This window comes from Gordionus sp. m RMFG-2023, chromosome 1 (genome assembly GCF_954871325.1).
Source record: "Gordionus sp. m RMFG-2023 chromosome 1, tfGorSpeb1-WG-v2, whole genome shotgun sequence".
NCBI classification, from domain to species: Eukaryota; Metazoa; Nematomorpha; class Gordioida; order Chordodea; family Parachordodidae; genus Gordionus; species Gordionus sp. m RMFG-2023.
In genome coordinates this window covers 33,894,665-33,907,561 of record NC_088775.1, presented here as the reverse complement: position 1 = coordinate 33,907,561, position 12,897 = coordinate 33,894,665, and the positions used below count along the sequence as shown (strand labels likewise).

The window sequence follows — 12,897 nt, the reverse complement described above, 5'->3', positions numbered from 1 at the left end:
TAGTCTTATGTTATAAATTTAATATCTCTGGGCTTGATTTCAAAATTATTAGGGAAGGTGGGCTTGAGATATTCTTTTTAAATATTAATATCTTGGATGCTTGGATATTTTATCCAGATATTGTAGGCTTGAACCTATATTTTGATTTTTTAATGTTAAAGATTAGTCTTGGATGCTTGGATATTTTTTCCAGATATTGTAGGCTTAAACCTATATTGGGATTTTTTAATGTTAAATGTTAGTCTTATTTAATATCTCTGGGCTTGGTTTCAAAATTATTAGGGAAGGTGGGTTTAAGAAATTTTTTTTAAATATTAAGATCTTGGATGCTTTTTTCTTGAACCTATATTGGGATTTTTTAATGTTAAATGTTAGTCTTGGATGCTTGGATATTTTTCCCATGTTAAATGTTAGTCTTATGTTCTTCTTTTTATAAAGTAATATATTTTACCTGTTGACTAATTGGTAAATCAGATATTTCCTCTTCATTTATTATAAATTTAATATCTCTGGGCTTGATTTTAAAATTATTAGGGAAGGTCGGCTGACAAAATTTTTTTAAATATTAAGATCTTGGATGCGATATTTTATCCAGTTTTACCTATATTGAGATTTTTATTATTAAATGTTCGTCTTGGATGCTTTGATATTTTTTCCAGATATTGTAGGTAGAACCTATATTAGGATTTTATAATGTTAAATGTTAGTCTTATGTTATAAATTTAATATCTCTGGGCTTGATTTCAAAATTATTAGGGAAGGTGGGCTTGAGAAAATCTTTTTAAATATTAAGATCTTGGATGCTTGGATCATTACATTTATCATGTTATTTTTTAACTTTTAGAATATCATAATAGACTTGATTCGTCCCCCAAAAATTTTATTTGATGATAGCCCTCCAACTTATTAGAAATATGCATCTAATATTGACCCTTCTACCGGTTTTACATTATTTTAATGTTTGTTTAATTTCAACAATAGTATATTTATATTTTTGCCTGATTTCTTTATTTGTCTAGGCTAACCCTAATCCCTCACATTGCTACCAAACATGATGAATCTTTTATTAAAGATAAGCGAAGAAAAAAAATGGCGATTCAACAACCGCCTTACCCGTTCTATAGTTACTGGTGGCCAAGATAATAAGGCACTGTGAACTCCTCTGGAGGTTTATTTTGTTTTTTATCTAAAGTTTTATATCTATATGTTTATTTTATACACCCAGTTGCCTCCAAATGATATTTCTATCACCACTACCACAATCCCTATGCCACCTCTGCCTAATTTTTAACAAATAAAAGCATTTAATTCCACTATCATTTACCTCATTAGGAGTTATTATAAATAATACTTTATCCGATTCCCTGAGGAACTTTCATGAATATTTAGAGAGATGTTCAAACGTGAATGTGTAGTGCGGCCAATTTCATTAACATTATTAATGGGAAAATATGCGGTAGTTTTGTCATGGCCTTTATAACAATACTTACGACCGTTTTATGGTTGAGTTGACAATGTCGTTCATGATTTTATTTTAGAGGGGGATACCAAAACTGACACTTTGGCAGAAATATCATTTTGCGTTCTTCTTTTACCAGTAGCCCAGGGCCTCAGCTTTATCAGGACGCAATGGGTGTTTTTCACTGCTTTGGTAATCCGTCATTATTCATTACTTTCACCTACAACCCTAAATGGGAATATATTATACATTAATTTTTCCTTCTGCAGACGACTGAAAGGATTTGCTCTTAATTTTACCAGACACACAGAGTAATAATTATTCCTCATCATTTTTTAAATTACCTAAATTTATATGGCAAGAAAAACAAATTTCTTAAAAAATATATAAATAAATTGCATATAAGTTTCATTAGTATTGAATGGCATTTTTGTAATTTAAATAAATAGCATTTTTTTGTACTTAACAAAAGATATAGATAGCCCTTATCAAATTTTTTGATAAAAGGAGTTAACCCACTAATTGGTAAATCCGAGATTTCCCCTTCATGTGTTGATAAATTATTTAGAAATTTAACTATCTCCGGGTTTGGGAAATAGTTTTGAAACTTAATATGGGATGGACTGGGCTTGAAAAATATTCCTCAAGATTAATATTTGCTTGCACCTGACTTGGGAATATCTTATACAAATTATTATGGGCCGGGCTAGGAAACAATTTTCAAAATTATTATGGGTTGAGCTAGGCTTGAGAAATTTTTTTATAAATTATAAGGTCTTGAACGCGTGGAAATTTTTTCCAAATATTATGAGCTTGGACCTGGCTTGAAATTTTTTAATGGTAAATGTTAGTCTTATATAACCAGTAATATATTTACAAAGAATTTCGGTATTGGGTACAAGCTCATTTAAATATATTTTGACTCAAATAATAGTTTCCACTCTTAGTCCTAATGGGTTGGACTCAATGACATTGCTTGGACTTGACATAAATGGAAAGGGGGGGGGGGTTTAAAAATTATATAAATTGGATATGATTTTTAAATAAAAGGTAACATCTTTCTTAAAAAAACGAATAAAATTCTCATTCTCCGTCATTTTTGACGGGCTATCTACTAGTTTTAATTATTTTTGCAAAGAAAATAATTTTATATGGAAGGGTTTTAATTTAATCGTCAATATGTTTCATTAAATCCTCACAACACTGTAGTATAAATAAACAAATTATCTCAGACCTTAAATTGTGTGTTATTTTTATATATTATTGTAAGTGTGAAGGGTAAAAAGAATTATTAAAGTCCTCTTAAGTGAGGCGGCTGAATATAAAAAAAGGGAACCTAAGTCTTTTTAAGTAAGGCAGCTGAATATAAAAAAAAAGTGATACCAAACTCGTCTTAAAAAAGGCGGCTGAATATAAAAAAAGGATAACCCAATGCAGTCATCTAATCACTATAATTACTTTATTTTAAGTCTTTAAGTGAAGTGGCTGAATATAAAAAGAGATATAAAGTCCTCTTGAGTGAGGCGGCTTAATATAAAAAAAAGGATACCAGAGTCCTCTTAAGTGAGAAGGTTGAATATAATACCAAAATTAGAGGTAGGCAACGTTCTAAATAAATTCCGTTTTAAATAAATTCCAATTTAGTGATACTGACATTTATGACTGACGCGCATATATTAAATATAATATTTTTAGTGATACTGACATTTATGATTGACGTGTAAAGATCAAATATTATATTTTCTATTGTTATAGATATTTAAGTGAATCCCTGTTTTAAATAAATTTTAATTTAGTGATATTGACATTTATGACTGACATGTTAAGATCAAATATAATATTTTAGTGATATTGACATTTATGACTGACGTGTAAAGATTAAATATAATATTATTAATAATACTGAGATTTATGACTCATATGTAAAGATTAAATATAATATTTTTATTAATACAGACATTTATGAATGACGTGTATATAAAATGCAATATAAATAAGACATGTGTTATAAAGATATGCAATATAAACAAGACGTACGATATAAACAAGACATGCGATATAAATAAGACATACAATATAAATAAGACATACAATATAAATAAGACATGCGTTATAAAGATGTGCGGTGTAAATAAGACATGCGTTATGAAGATATGCGATATAAAGATAAGCGATATAAAGATATGGGATATAAATAAGATATACGGTATAAATAAGATATGCGATATAAATAAGACATGCGTTATAAAGATGTGCGATGTAAATAAGACATGGGTTATAAAGATTAATTAAAATTTATTATGCGGTCAAAATGTTCGCGATAATTTATTAAATATATATTCAAATTAAATTTTTTAATGTAACTTAATTTTTAATTGGTGTGTAATATGCCCATTTATAAATGGTATGGATAATTATATTTGTTTGAAGCATAGTTGCCAATGCAACTATCTCCACCTCTGTTCCATAAGTTGCATTTTGAGCCATGCGTGTTCTCTCCAAATATTTGTCAACGGGTTCTCCCAAAAACACCTCCATCTGCTCAACAATATCCTTGCTTCTCATAAAGAGAATGCATTGCTGTCTCAGAAAATCGTAGTGGCATTCGTCATCACAAACTTCTTTGCTTATACATCTACAATAATGATTAACAATAATTTATTTTAAATATGTATACCTGAAGAGACAATTTCCATCACCAATAATCCGCTCGGTAGAAAAATTATCTCCCATTACACCATTATCATTTTTTTGATATCTTTTCTTGATCGGAAAATGAAAACGTTCAGAATGATAAATTTTCCATATTCTGTTGGTGGGAAGAAATAGATTTGCATCATTTTTCTTAGAAATTACAGTCTCTACTGTCAATTCATTATCTAAAAAATATGCATAATTAATTAATAACACATATTAATATCTTTCTCAATTAACAGTCCTACTTTGTCAATTACAGCTGAAATATTAGGATTAGAAGGCATAACTAATAATTTAAAAAACAAATTATATCGATTTATAAAAATATTACTATTTTCTCGATGGCTACCAAGCTCTACCATCTTCGTTTCATCATTTAATATCTTTATCCTCTTAAAATCTGCATCATCTAAAAAATACATATAATAATAAATATTTTATATTTTTGGTCTTCACAATTCTTATTCTCCTCTCCAATAATCGTGTTGAGTAATTTTGAGACTAAATATTTAAAAAAATTAATGTGAGCTTTATAAATAATACCGTTCAAGTGATTTTCTCGAGCATTTAACTCCTCATTATAACTCACTACCTCAGAGTTTTTATCATCTAAAAAATATGTTTATTACTAAGTAATTAAGACAATTATATACCTTTTCTTGCAAAGTAATGTTTTATATTACAAATATTTGCTTTGCTCTTTAAAATGCTACCGCTAGCATTCATGAGCTCAATATTGCCTAAATATTAAAAATAATTTAATAATAATAATAAATTTTACTTTTAAGAATCCTAACTATTGTATAAGGAGGACCCATCTAAGGTTTAGTCATTTTACCACCTTTCCTATCAGCCCGACGGCTGTTCCAAATAAGCATTTGATCATTGACTAAATAAGGGTTATTTCTACCTGCATTACGACTACTATAATCCCTCTGCTGCTTAAGCTGAGCAAGATCTATATTACCAGCAGCTATTTCACGAATATCATTCATCCTGGAAACTGTATCTTTAAAAATAATTCAAAATATGCTTCAGGTACATTGTCAGGATCAATATCCTCTTCCTCGTCAACTTTAAATAGAGACATAATATATAGTATATGATTATAAAATGAGATTTATCATACCTCATAAGCTTGTTTTGCTTTTCTACCATACATCAGCTGATATGGCGTAAACTTCGAAGATTCGTGTAGAGAAGTGTTATAGGCAAATATTATGCCAGGCAAGGCATCTGTCCAAATTAATTGATCATCCTTAATACACTTTAGTAGTGCATTTTGGATTGTCCTATTCACTCTTTCAACCATGCCATTTGCTTGAGGGTGATAAGCACTTGTCACCCTCTGCATGGTCCCTATGAGTTTGTGAAAATTATTACTTATTTCATTTACGAATTCACGTCCTTGATCATTAATTTGAATCTATATATAATATTAATATTTTATTACCAAATTTATTATACTTTTGCCCTACCATGTGTGCATAGTAACGAGTAAAGGAATCGCGATATTGATTTTGCTGTTTTATCTTTTAAAGGCATGGCTACAATATATTTGCTGAAATAATCAACTGCTACAGCAATGTATTTATAGCCATCCTCACTTTCAGGCAAAGCAGTTAAATCAACACCTATTTGTGTCCATACCTTTTGTAAAATAAAAGATTGTTGTTATATTATATACTCCATTAGGAGGTTAGGTGTCATGTAATAAAGTAAAGCTGCTTACCATTATTTATGATTGCAGCTGAAATAAAACATAATAATAAAGAATAAGGTAAAATCTAAATTAGCTAAAAAATGAAATTATGATATATATATCAATTTTTACCTGAGATTGAAGGGGACTATATTAATTTTATTTATTATATTTTCAGATTATAAGTTTTAATTAGTAGATTATATGCAAATTATATTTTTATTTTGGAATGTTATATTAACCTTAAAGAAACTAAAAATGAATATATGATATATTTCTTGTAAAAAAATTCAATAAAATTTAAATGGTTCAATATATGAAACCAACATAACTAATAAAAACAAGTGCCACATACATATAAGCTATAATAGACAGATCATTAATAAGGCTACAATGAAAAATATAAAATACATAAACAAAAATTAGAAACAATTATAATGACCAAATTATAAAAATTTTCAAATTAAAAATTTGTTATGTAATCAACTTTAATATCTTTGTTGGAATAGGAATTGAATGCAACTCATTGTTAGTTTTGTCAAATCTTGTGTTGCTACGCTGGCAAATATCACAACATTTTACAAAATTAACCACATCCAATTTCATATTTGGCCACCAGAAGCTAAAAATATAATACACGATATAATAAATAGATTTATTATGCAGAAATATTTTACCTACTAGTCAAGTTGCTGTGAGTCTTGGTGATACCAAAATAATCAGCTAAAGATTTTGTCTCATTAGTATCACATCCACTCCACTATAACTTCTTAAAGAAGTTAAACTCTTCTGTTACAATCTAAAATTGTTTCACTATTATAAAAATGGTGAAACAATTTATTATTGTGTATTATATTTAAAAATATATTATTGATCATATAATATTATAATTTTTATATATTTTACCTATCAGCCAATTTGCTGTAAGTCTTGGTGATGCCAAAATGGGCAGCAAGAGATATTGCTGACACATTAGTATCACATCCACTGTGAACCATTTGAAGAAGTTGAATTCTTCGGTCAAGGTCCAAAACAACTTCACCATTATGAGAATGGTGATACATTTTACCCTTACAAATTTTATATCTCGAGGCCTGAACTCGCAGATTGCGTCTTAAGCCTTTATTGGAAGACAGAGATGATGGATATTTTTGGTAAAGGATATAATCCTGTATCTCATCGAATTCTATTAAAATGAATAGAAATATACTAAACAAAATTTATTTACTTGATTTATCGTCTTTCGTCATTTGATTGGAGAAACAAAAGATAATTTTGGTATCAAATACAACTGAATGAATAAAAAAATAATATATATAATAAATGGCCCAAAAACATATCCAAAAATTTAATTTATAGTATTCAATGAAAATAAAGAATATTTCAGTGTATTTAGGCAATCATTTTGTTTGCAAACTGAAATTTATCTTATAGGGTATACTTAAAATAAATAAATATTCTATTAAAATTGCTAAAATTTATTATTAGAAAAATTTACGATCATTTACTTTGCAAAGTTGAGTATTGGTAGAATAATAGGTTTTTATGCCATTTAATATACTTTATCTAAAATTAATTAAATTAAGATATTAGAAGGATATATTATTTATTACTTTGCAAAATTTGTAGCCCAGCAATATTTACAATTGATCTTGATATAGTAGGTATAATCAAAATAAATAAATATTCTATTAAAATTGCTAAAATTTATTATTAGAAAAATTTACAATCATTTACTTTGCAAAGTTGAGTATTGGTAGAATAATAGGTTTTTATGCCATTTAATATACTTTATCTAAAATTAATTAAATTAAGATATTAGAAGGATATATTATTTATTACTTTGCAAAATTTGTAGCCCAGCAATATTTACAATTGATCTTGATATAGTAGGTATACTCAAAATAATTAAATATTCTATTAAAATTGCTAAAATTTATTATTAGAAAAATTTAAAATCATTTACTTTGCGAAGTTGAGTATTGGTAGAATAATAGGTTTTTATGCCATTTAATATACTTTATCTAAAATTAATTAAATTAAGATATTAGAAGGATATATTATTTATTACTTTGCAAAATTTGTAGCCCAGCAATATTTACAATTGATCTTGATATAGTAACTCAAAATAAATAAATATTCTATTAATTGCTAAAATTTATTATTAGAAAAATTTACAATCATTTACTTTGCAAAGTTGAGTATTGGTAGAATAATAGGTTTTTATGCCATTTAATATACTTTATCTAAAATTGATTAAATTAAGATATTAGAAAGATATATTATTTATTACTTTGCAAAATTTGTAGCCCAGCAATATTTACAATTGATCTTGATATAGTAGGTATAATCAAAATAAATAAATATTCTATTAAAATTGCTAAAATTTATTATTAGAAAAATTTACAATCATTTACTTTGCAAAGTTGAGTATTGGTAGAATAATAGGTTTTTATGCCATTTAATATACTTTATCTAAAATTAATTAAATTAAGATATTAGAAGGATATATTATTTATTACTTTGCAAAATTTGTAGCCCAGAAATATTTACAATTGATCTTGATATAGTAACTCAAAATAAATAAATATTCTATTAAAATTGCTAAAATTTATTATTAGAAAAATTTACAATCATTTACTTTGCAAAGTTGAGTATTGGTAGAATAATAGGTTTTTATGCCATTTAATATACTTTATCTAAAATTGATTAAATTAAGATATTAGAAAGATATCTACTTTGCAAAATTTGTAAGACAGAAATATTTACAATTGATCTTGATAGATTCTTCATATCATATCATATCATATTATACACTGGGGAGACATCCCACAATTAAGTGGGCACTCCACCACCCCATAGAGGGCGTCTCCAGTGCAGTGAATTTGCATTCACCGTTTGGCAGAAAATTTACCCTACTGTCTGGGTCCCGTTTAATTTGAGTGGGATGACGGGTACCACTCGTGGATAAGCCAGGATCCACAAAGTTGACAGTAATTTACCCTACTGTCAGGGTCCCATTTAATTTGAGTGGGATGACGGGTACCACTCGTGGATAAGCCAGGATCCACATTGTAAATAATGTTTATTTATTAAAAAAAATAAGATAGGAATATGTATTAGAAAAAAGGGGGGGGGATGATTAAGGAGTAAAGAGGAAGAAGAATTAGTTTTTGTAATTTATTTATTTATTTTTTTTGTTTTGTTTTCTCTTCTTTTTTTTTTAAATATTATTGGTAATAAGAGATTCTTGTGTTAAAATAATGTTAAAATCATATTGATCAAGGAGTTTCCTAAGTATAGTTGTTTTTGAAAGTAGGCCAGGAATGTTGTAGGAGTAGATTGTTAGATTTTTGAAAATTGACATAATATAAATTTTAAAGTAAATTGTAAGATAAATTTGAATTTTGAAATAGAAAAAAAATGGGGAAAAAATAAGCAGACGATACTTGGAAAATTGAAAAAGCAAAAAGCAGACAAGAGAAATGATAAATAAGAAAATATCCATGAAATTGAGTTTTAAGAGAGGATTAAAGTTAAATTTTGTTTATTAAATGTTGATTTATATTATTTTGTTTAAATTAAGTTAATAAGATTAATATATAGAAAAAATAAATTGTTAAAGGAAATAAATAATTGAAATAAAAGATAAATAAATGGTTTATAATGGTACTTGCTAAACTTTATAGTAGCTTAGGTAAAGAATTGGAGAAGATAAGAAAGAATTAAGTTATGATGAATTGATTGAGATAAATTAGTAAATAAAGAAGAGAATTTATTTCTTTGAATCTAGAAAAAATAGAAAAATTAATGAATAAAAGTAATAACTTGACAGAGATATATTATGGGTTATGTATAATCCTCAGCAATTAAAAAAGAGTCTCATTACTCTCCCAAACATCTTCCATGCATTTGAAAGAATTTACTAGAGTTTTGATTCAGAAGAGTAGAAGTCAGGCTTTTCATGTCATAAAAAATGTATGTAGTCGCAAAGTAAATATTTAAGGAATATAGTGTGCTTGAAAATGAAATTGTGAGTGCGATTTAACATCAGCCATTTTCCCGCAGACGAAAAAAATCGATAGATTCTTCATAAATCTGATTTATACGTACTCCCACTTCAATCAAATATGTCAATATCACTAAAATAAATAAGGTTAAATCTTAACATGTCAGTCATAAATGCCAATATCACTAAATTAGAATCTATTTAAATCGGGAGTTCATCTAAAACGTTACAATCCATATGTAACCCTAACATTTATCTCTTGGCCTAGCTTGTAAAATTCTTCACTTTTTGTTGCATTTAAAGATTGAAGATCTTTACAAATAAAAAAAAACTGACTTTTCTGTAAAAAATTTAAGCAAAATTTAGCATAAAGTCTAGCGATAACAAACTAAACATAAAAAGAAAATAGAACTAACAAAATGATACCGGATGTTGTTTATAAAATGTGGAAGATTTTTAGTTTTTATTCTTTTTTAAAAAAGAACTAAATTAAATAAGAAAATATATAATGTAATTATAAAATTGCAAATTTATATTTATAAAAAAACAATTTTAAAATTTAAATTTCCATAATTCACGGGAAATTTATGTTCACGCCCGATCATGCCCGGGGAAAATTTTGGGAAGGCAGTCACGCCCTGTCACGCCTTGGAATTTAAAATTTATTCACACTCACGCCGTGACCCACCATGACACGATGGGTCACGCGTAATTAGTTCTTTTTTAAAAAAGAATAAAAACTAAAAATCTTCCACATTTTATAAACAACATCCGGTATCATTTTGTTAGTTCTATTTTCTTTTTATGTTTAGTTTGTTATCGCTAGACTTTATGCTAAATTTTGCTTAAATTTTTTACAGAAAAGTCAGTTTTATTTTATTTGTAAAGATCTTCAATCTTTAAATGCAACAAAAAGTGAAGAATTTTACAAGCTAGGCCAAGAGATAAATGTTAGGGTTACATATGGATAACAAAATATAAAAGTTGTGAACTGAAAAACTCTCATGAATACTATAGGTCCAAAAATATACCATGAAATAAAATTTAAGATTAAAAGCATGATATATAATATACTTGTGCATAATCACTGATATTTGGACGTATGACTATAAAAATCTAAGTTTTTTTAACCATTATAGGACATATTATCATTAAGGATTTTAAATTAAAACATTTGTTTTGACCACAAGGGCAATGGATGAAAAAAACGTCAAAATTAAAAGTGCAGTTATTTCAATTTTAGGAGAATATACAAAAGTAGAAAATTACTTAAATAAATGTATAGTTGTGAGTAGTGTTGTTAAACGGCTCATTTTGAGCCGATTTTTTAAAACGGCTAACTCAATATTTTAGCCAGAAAAATATGCCTAAACCTCGAGATTTCGTCAATATATGTCTAAACCTTTGTTCCTTCTATGAGCAAAATCTTCAGGTTTGCGTAATATTTTTCTGGATGGAATATTGAGTTAGCCGTCTTTAGAAATCGGCTCAAAACGAGCCGTTTAACAACACTAGTTGTGAGTGATAACGAAGCAAATCTTATAAGTGCATTCAAAGATGACGAAACGCTAGTATGTATATGCCATATACAAATAATATTATGCATTATGTTTTTGACAATTGTTTAATTGAAATAGCCTTATATATAAATGGTGTAAAAAAAATGGTACAATATTTCAAACACAGCTAATAGCAAACTAAGCCACACCCTTAAATAATATGTAATAGCGAGAATAACAAGATGGAACTCTGTATATATCATAATACCGTTTCTTAAAATCATATTCTGAAATACAGGGGTACTTGTTTAGCAAGCAAGAATTAAATAGATTAGCCACAATTGATATCAGCATCATAAGCGAGTTATATAAATTTTTATCAATATTTAAAGAATGCTCGGATAATTTGAGAGCAGATTCTCGTCCCACAATAAGTGAAGTTTGTCTATGGAAACAAAAATTAGTAAAATTTTGTTCACCTTCTGAACGTGGTACAATAATAAACAAAACCTTAAAATACAGAACAATTTTTAAAAGATTATTATGCAGCCACTACATAAGGTAGGCTTAATTCTAGATCCGAATTTAAAGAAGAAAATGATATATATAAAACAATCTTAAAAATGCTAAATGATATAAAATTAGATGATATGCATAAGTCAATGCCAATTATCATTTATAGCTTTACTAATTTATCCTAAACTCATAAAAAAACGTATATTCTAAATGGTCAATACCAACTATCACTTTCCTAATTCATCCTACACTCATTAGAGAATTTCTAGATGATTCTGATGAAGCATCAACATCACCGATGAAGGCTGTGAATGAGATAAATAACAAAACAAAATTTGAAGTTTTGGAAGCAGGAATATTCATTTCCTTTTTTGAGAAAATTATCGAGTAAAATTTTGTCAGCTGCAAGTTCGGCTTCTAGTGAAAGGTTATTTTCTGTAGCCATTCTCTTATTAGAGGAAAGGCGTATACAATTGAAATAAAAATGGACATTCTTCTTTTTCTAAATAAATTTCAATTTATAAATTATATTTATTTTTTGTTATTAATATGGATTATGAAATTAGAGAAATAAATAGAATGAATTCAAAAAAGTGTAAAATTATAGCAAAAGTTTTGAAAAATTTAAAAACACCGTGAATTTTCGGGCGTGACGATGAATCAAAATATTGCTTGTCGTGAGCGGGCGGGTCGGGTCGAAAATTTTTTAGTGGTAAGCGTGAATGGGCGTTAATTTTATTTATTGCCACCGTGAGCGGGAGGGCCGTGAATGAAATATTAGGCCCGCGCCCACCTCTAACCAAAATCTTCTTAAGTGAGGTGCCTGAATATAAAGAAGGGATACCAAACTTCTCTTAAGTTATATTTTAAACAATATATATATTAAAAAAATTTATTAGACATTGATTAAACCATAAATAGAAATATATAGTATATAATTATCTAAAAATACATAATATTTTTTAACATGTTTTTAAAATGTTAAATTACTATAATTTATAGCTGTCAATATCTT

At 27.4% G+C, this 12,897-nt stretch overlaps 1 protein-coding gene and 1 long non-coding RNA gene across 6 annotated transcripts; both read right to left on the bottom strand.

Moving 5' to 3' along the window:
* Positions 1-3,653: 3,653 nt before the first annotated feature.
* On the bottom strand, positions 3,654-7,119 carry LOC135931194 (uncharacterized). Of its 5 annotated transcripts, none has more exons than XM_065468135.1 (14): positions 7,087-7,119; positions 6,765-7,044; positions 6,536-6,671; positions 6,346-6,480; positions 5,624-5,806; positions 5,286-5,582; positions 4,938-5,165; positions 4,810-4,896; positions 4,700-4,765; positions 4,613-4,657; positions 4,488-4,565; positions 4,382-4,442; positions 4,137-4,340; positions 3,654-4,094 (listed from the first exon to the last, which is right to left on the bottom strand). In XM_065468135.1, exons 7-14 carry the CDS (start codon positions 4,972-4,974, stop codon positions 3,824-3,826), a joined length of 849 nt encoding a protein of 282 aa, XP_065324207.1. In that variant the 5' UTR covers positions 4,975-5,165; positions 5,286-5,582; positions 5,624-5,806; positions 6,346-6,480; positions 6,536-6,671; positions 6,765-7,044; positions 7,087-7,119; the 3' UTR covers positions 3,654-3,823. The 5 variants fall into 5 exon arrangements, with proteins under 5 accessions (XP_065324207.1, XP_065324206.1, XP_065324205.1 ...); XM_065468134.1 differs by having other exon boundaries at positions 4,938-5,230; positions 6,540-6,671; XM_065468133.1 differs by having other exon boundaries at positions 4,938-5,230; positions 7,087-7,112.
* A 643-nt stretch (positions 7,120-7,762) lies between these two features.
* On the bottom strand, positions 7,763-8,192 carry LOC135922689 (uncharacterized). Its single transcript, XR_010571002.1, has 5 exons — positions 8,152-8,192; positions 8,047-8,104; positions 7,930-7,999; positions 7,825-7,882; positions 7,763-7,787 (listed from the first exon to the last, which is right to left on the bottom strand). It is a non-coding gene; the product is annotated as an uncharacterized LOC135922689 (long non-coding RNA).
* Positions 8,193-12,897: the final 4,705 nt, after the last annotated feature.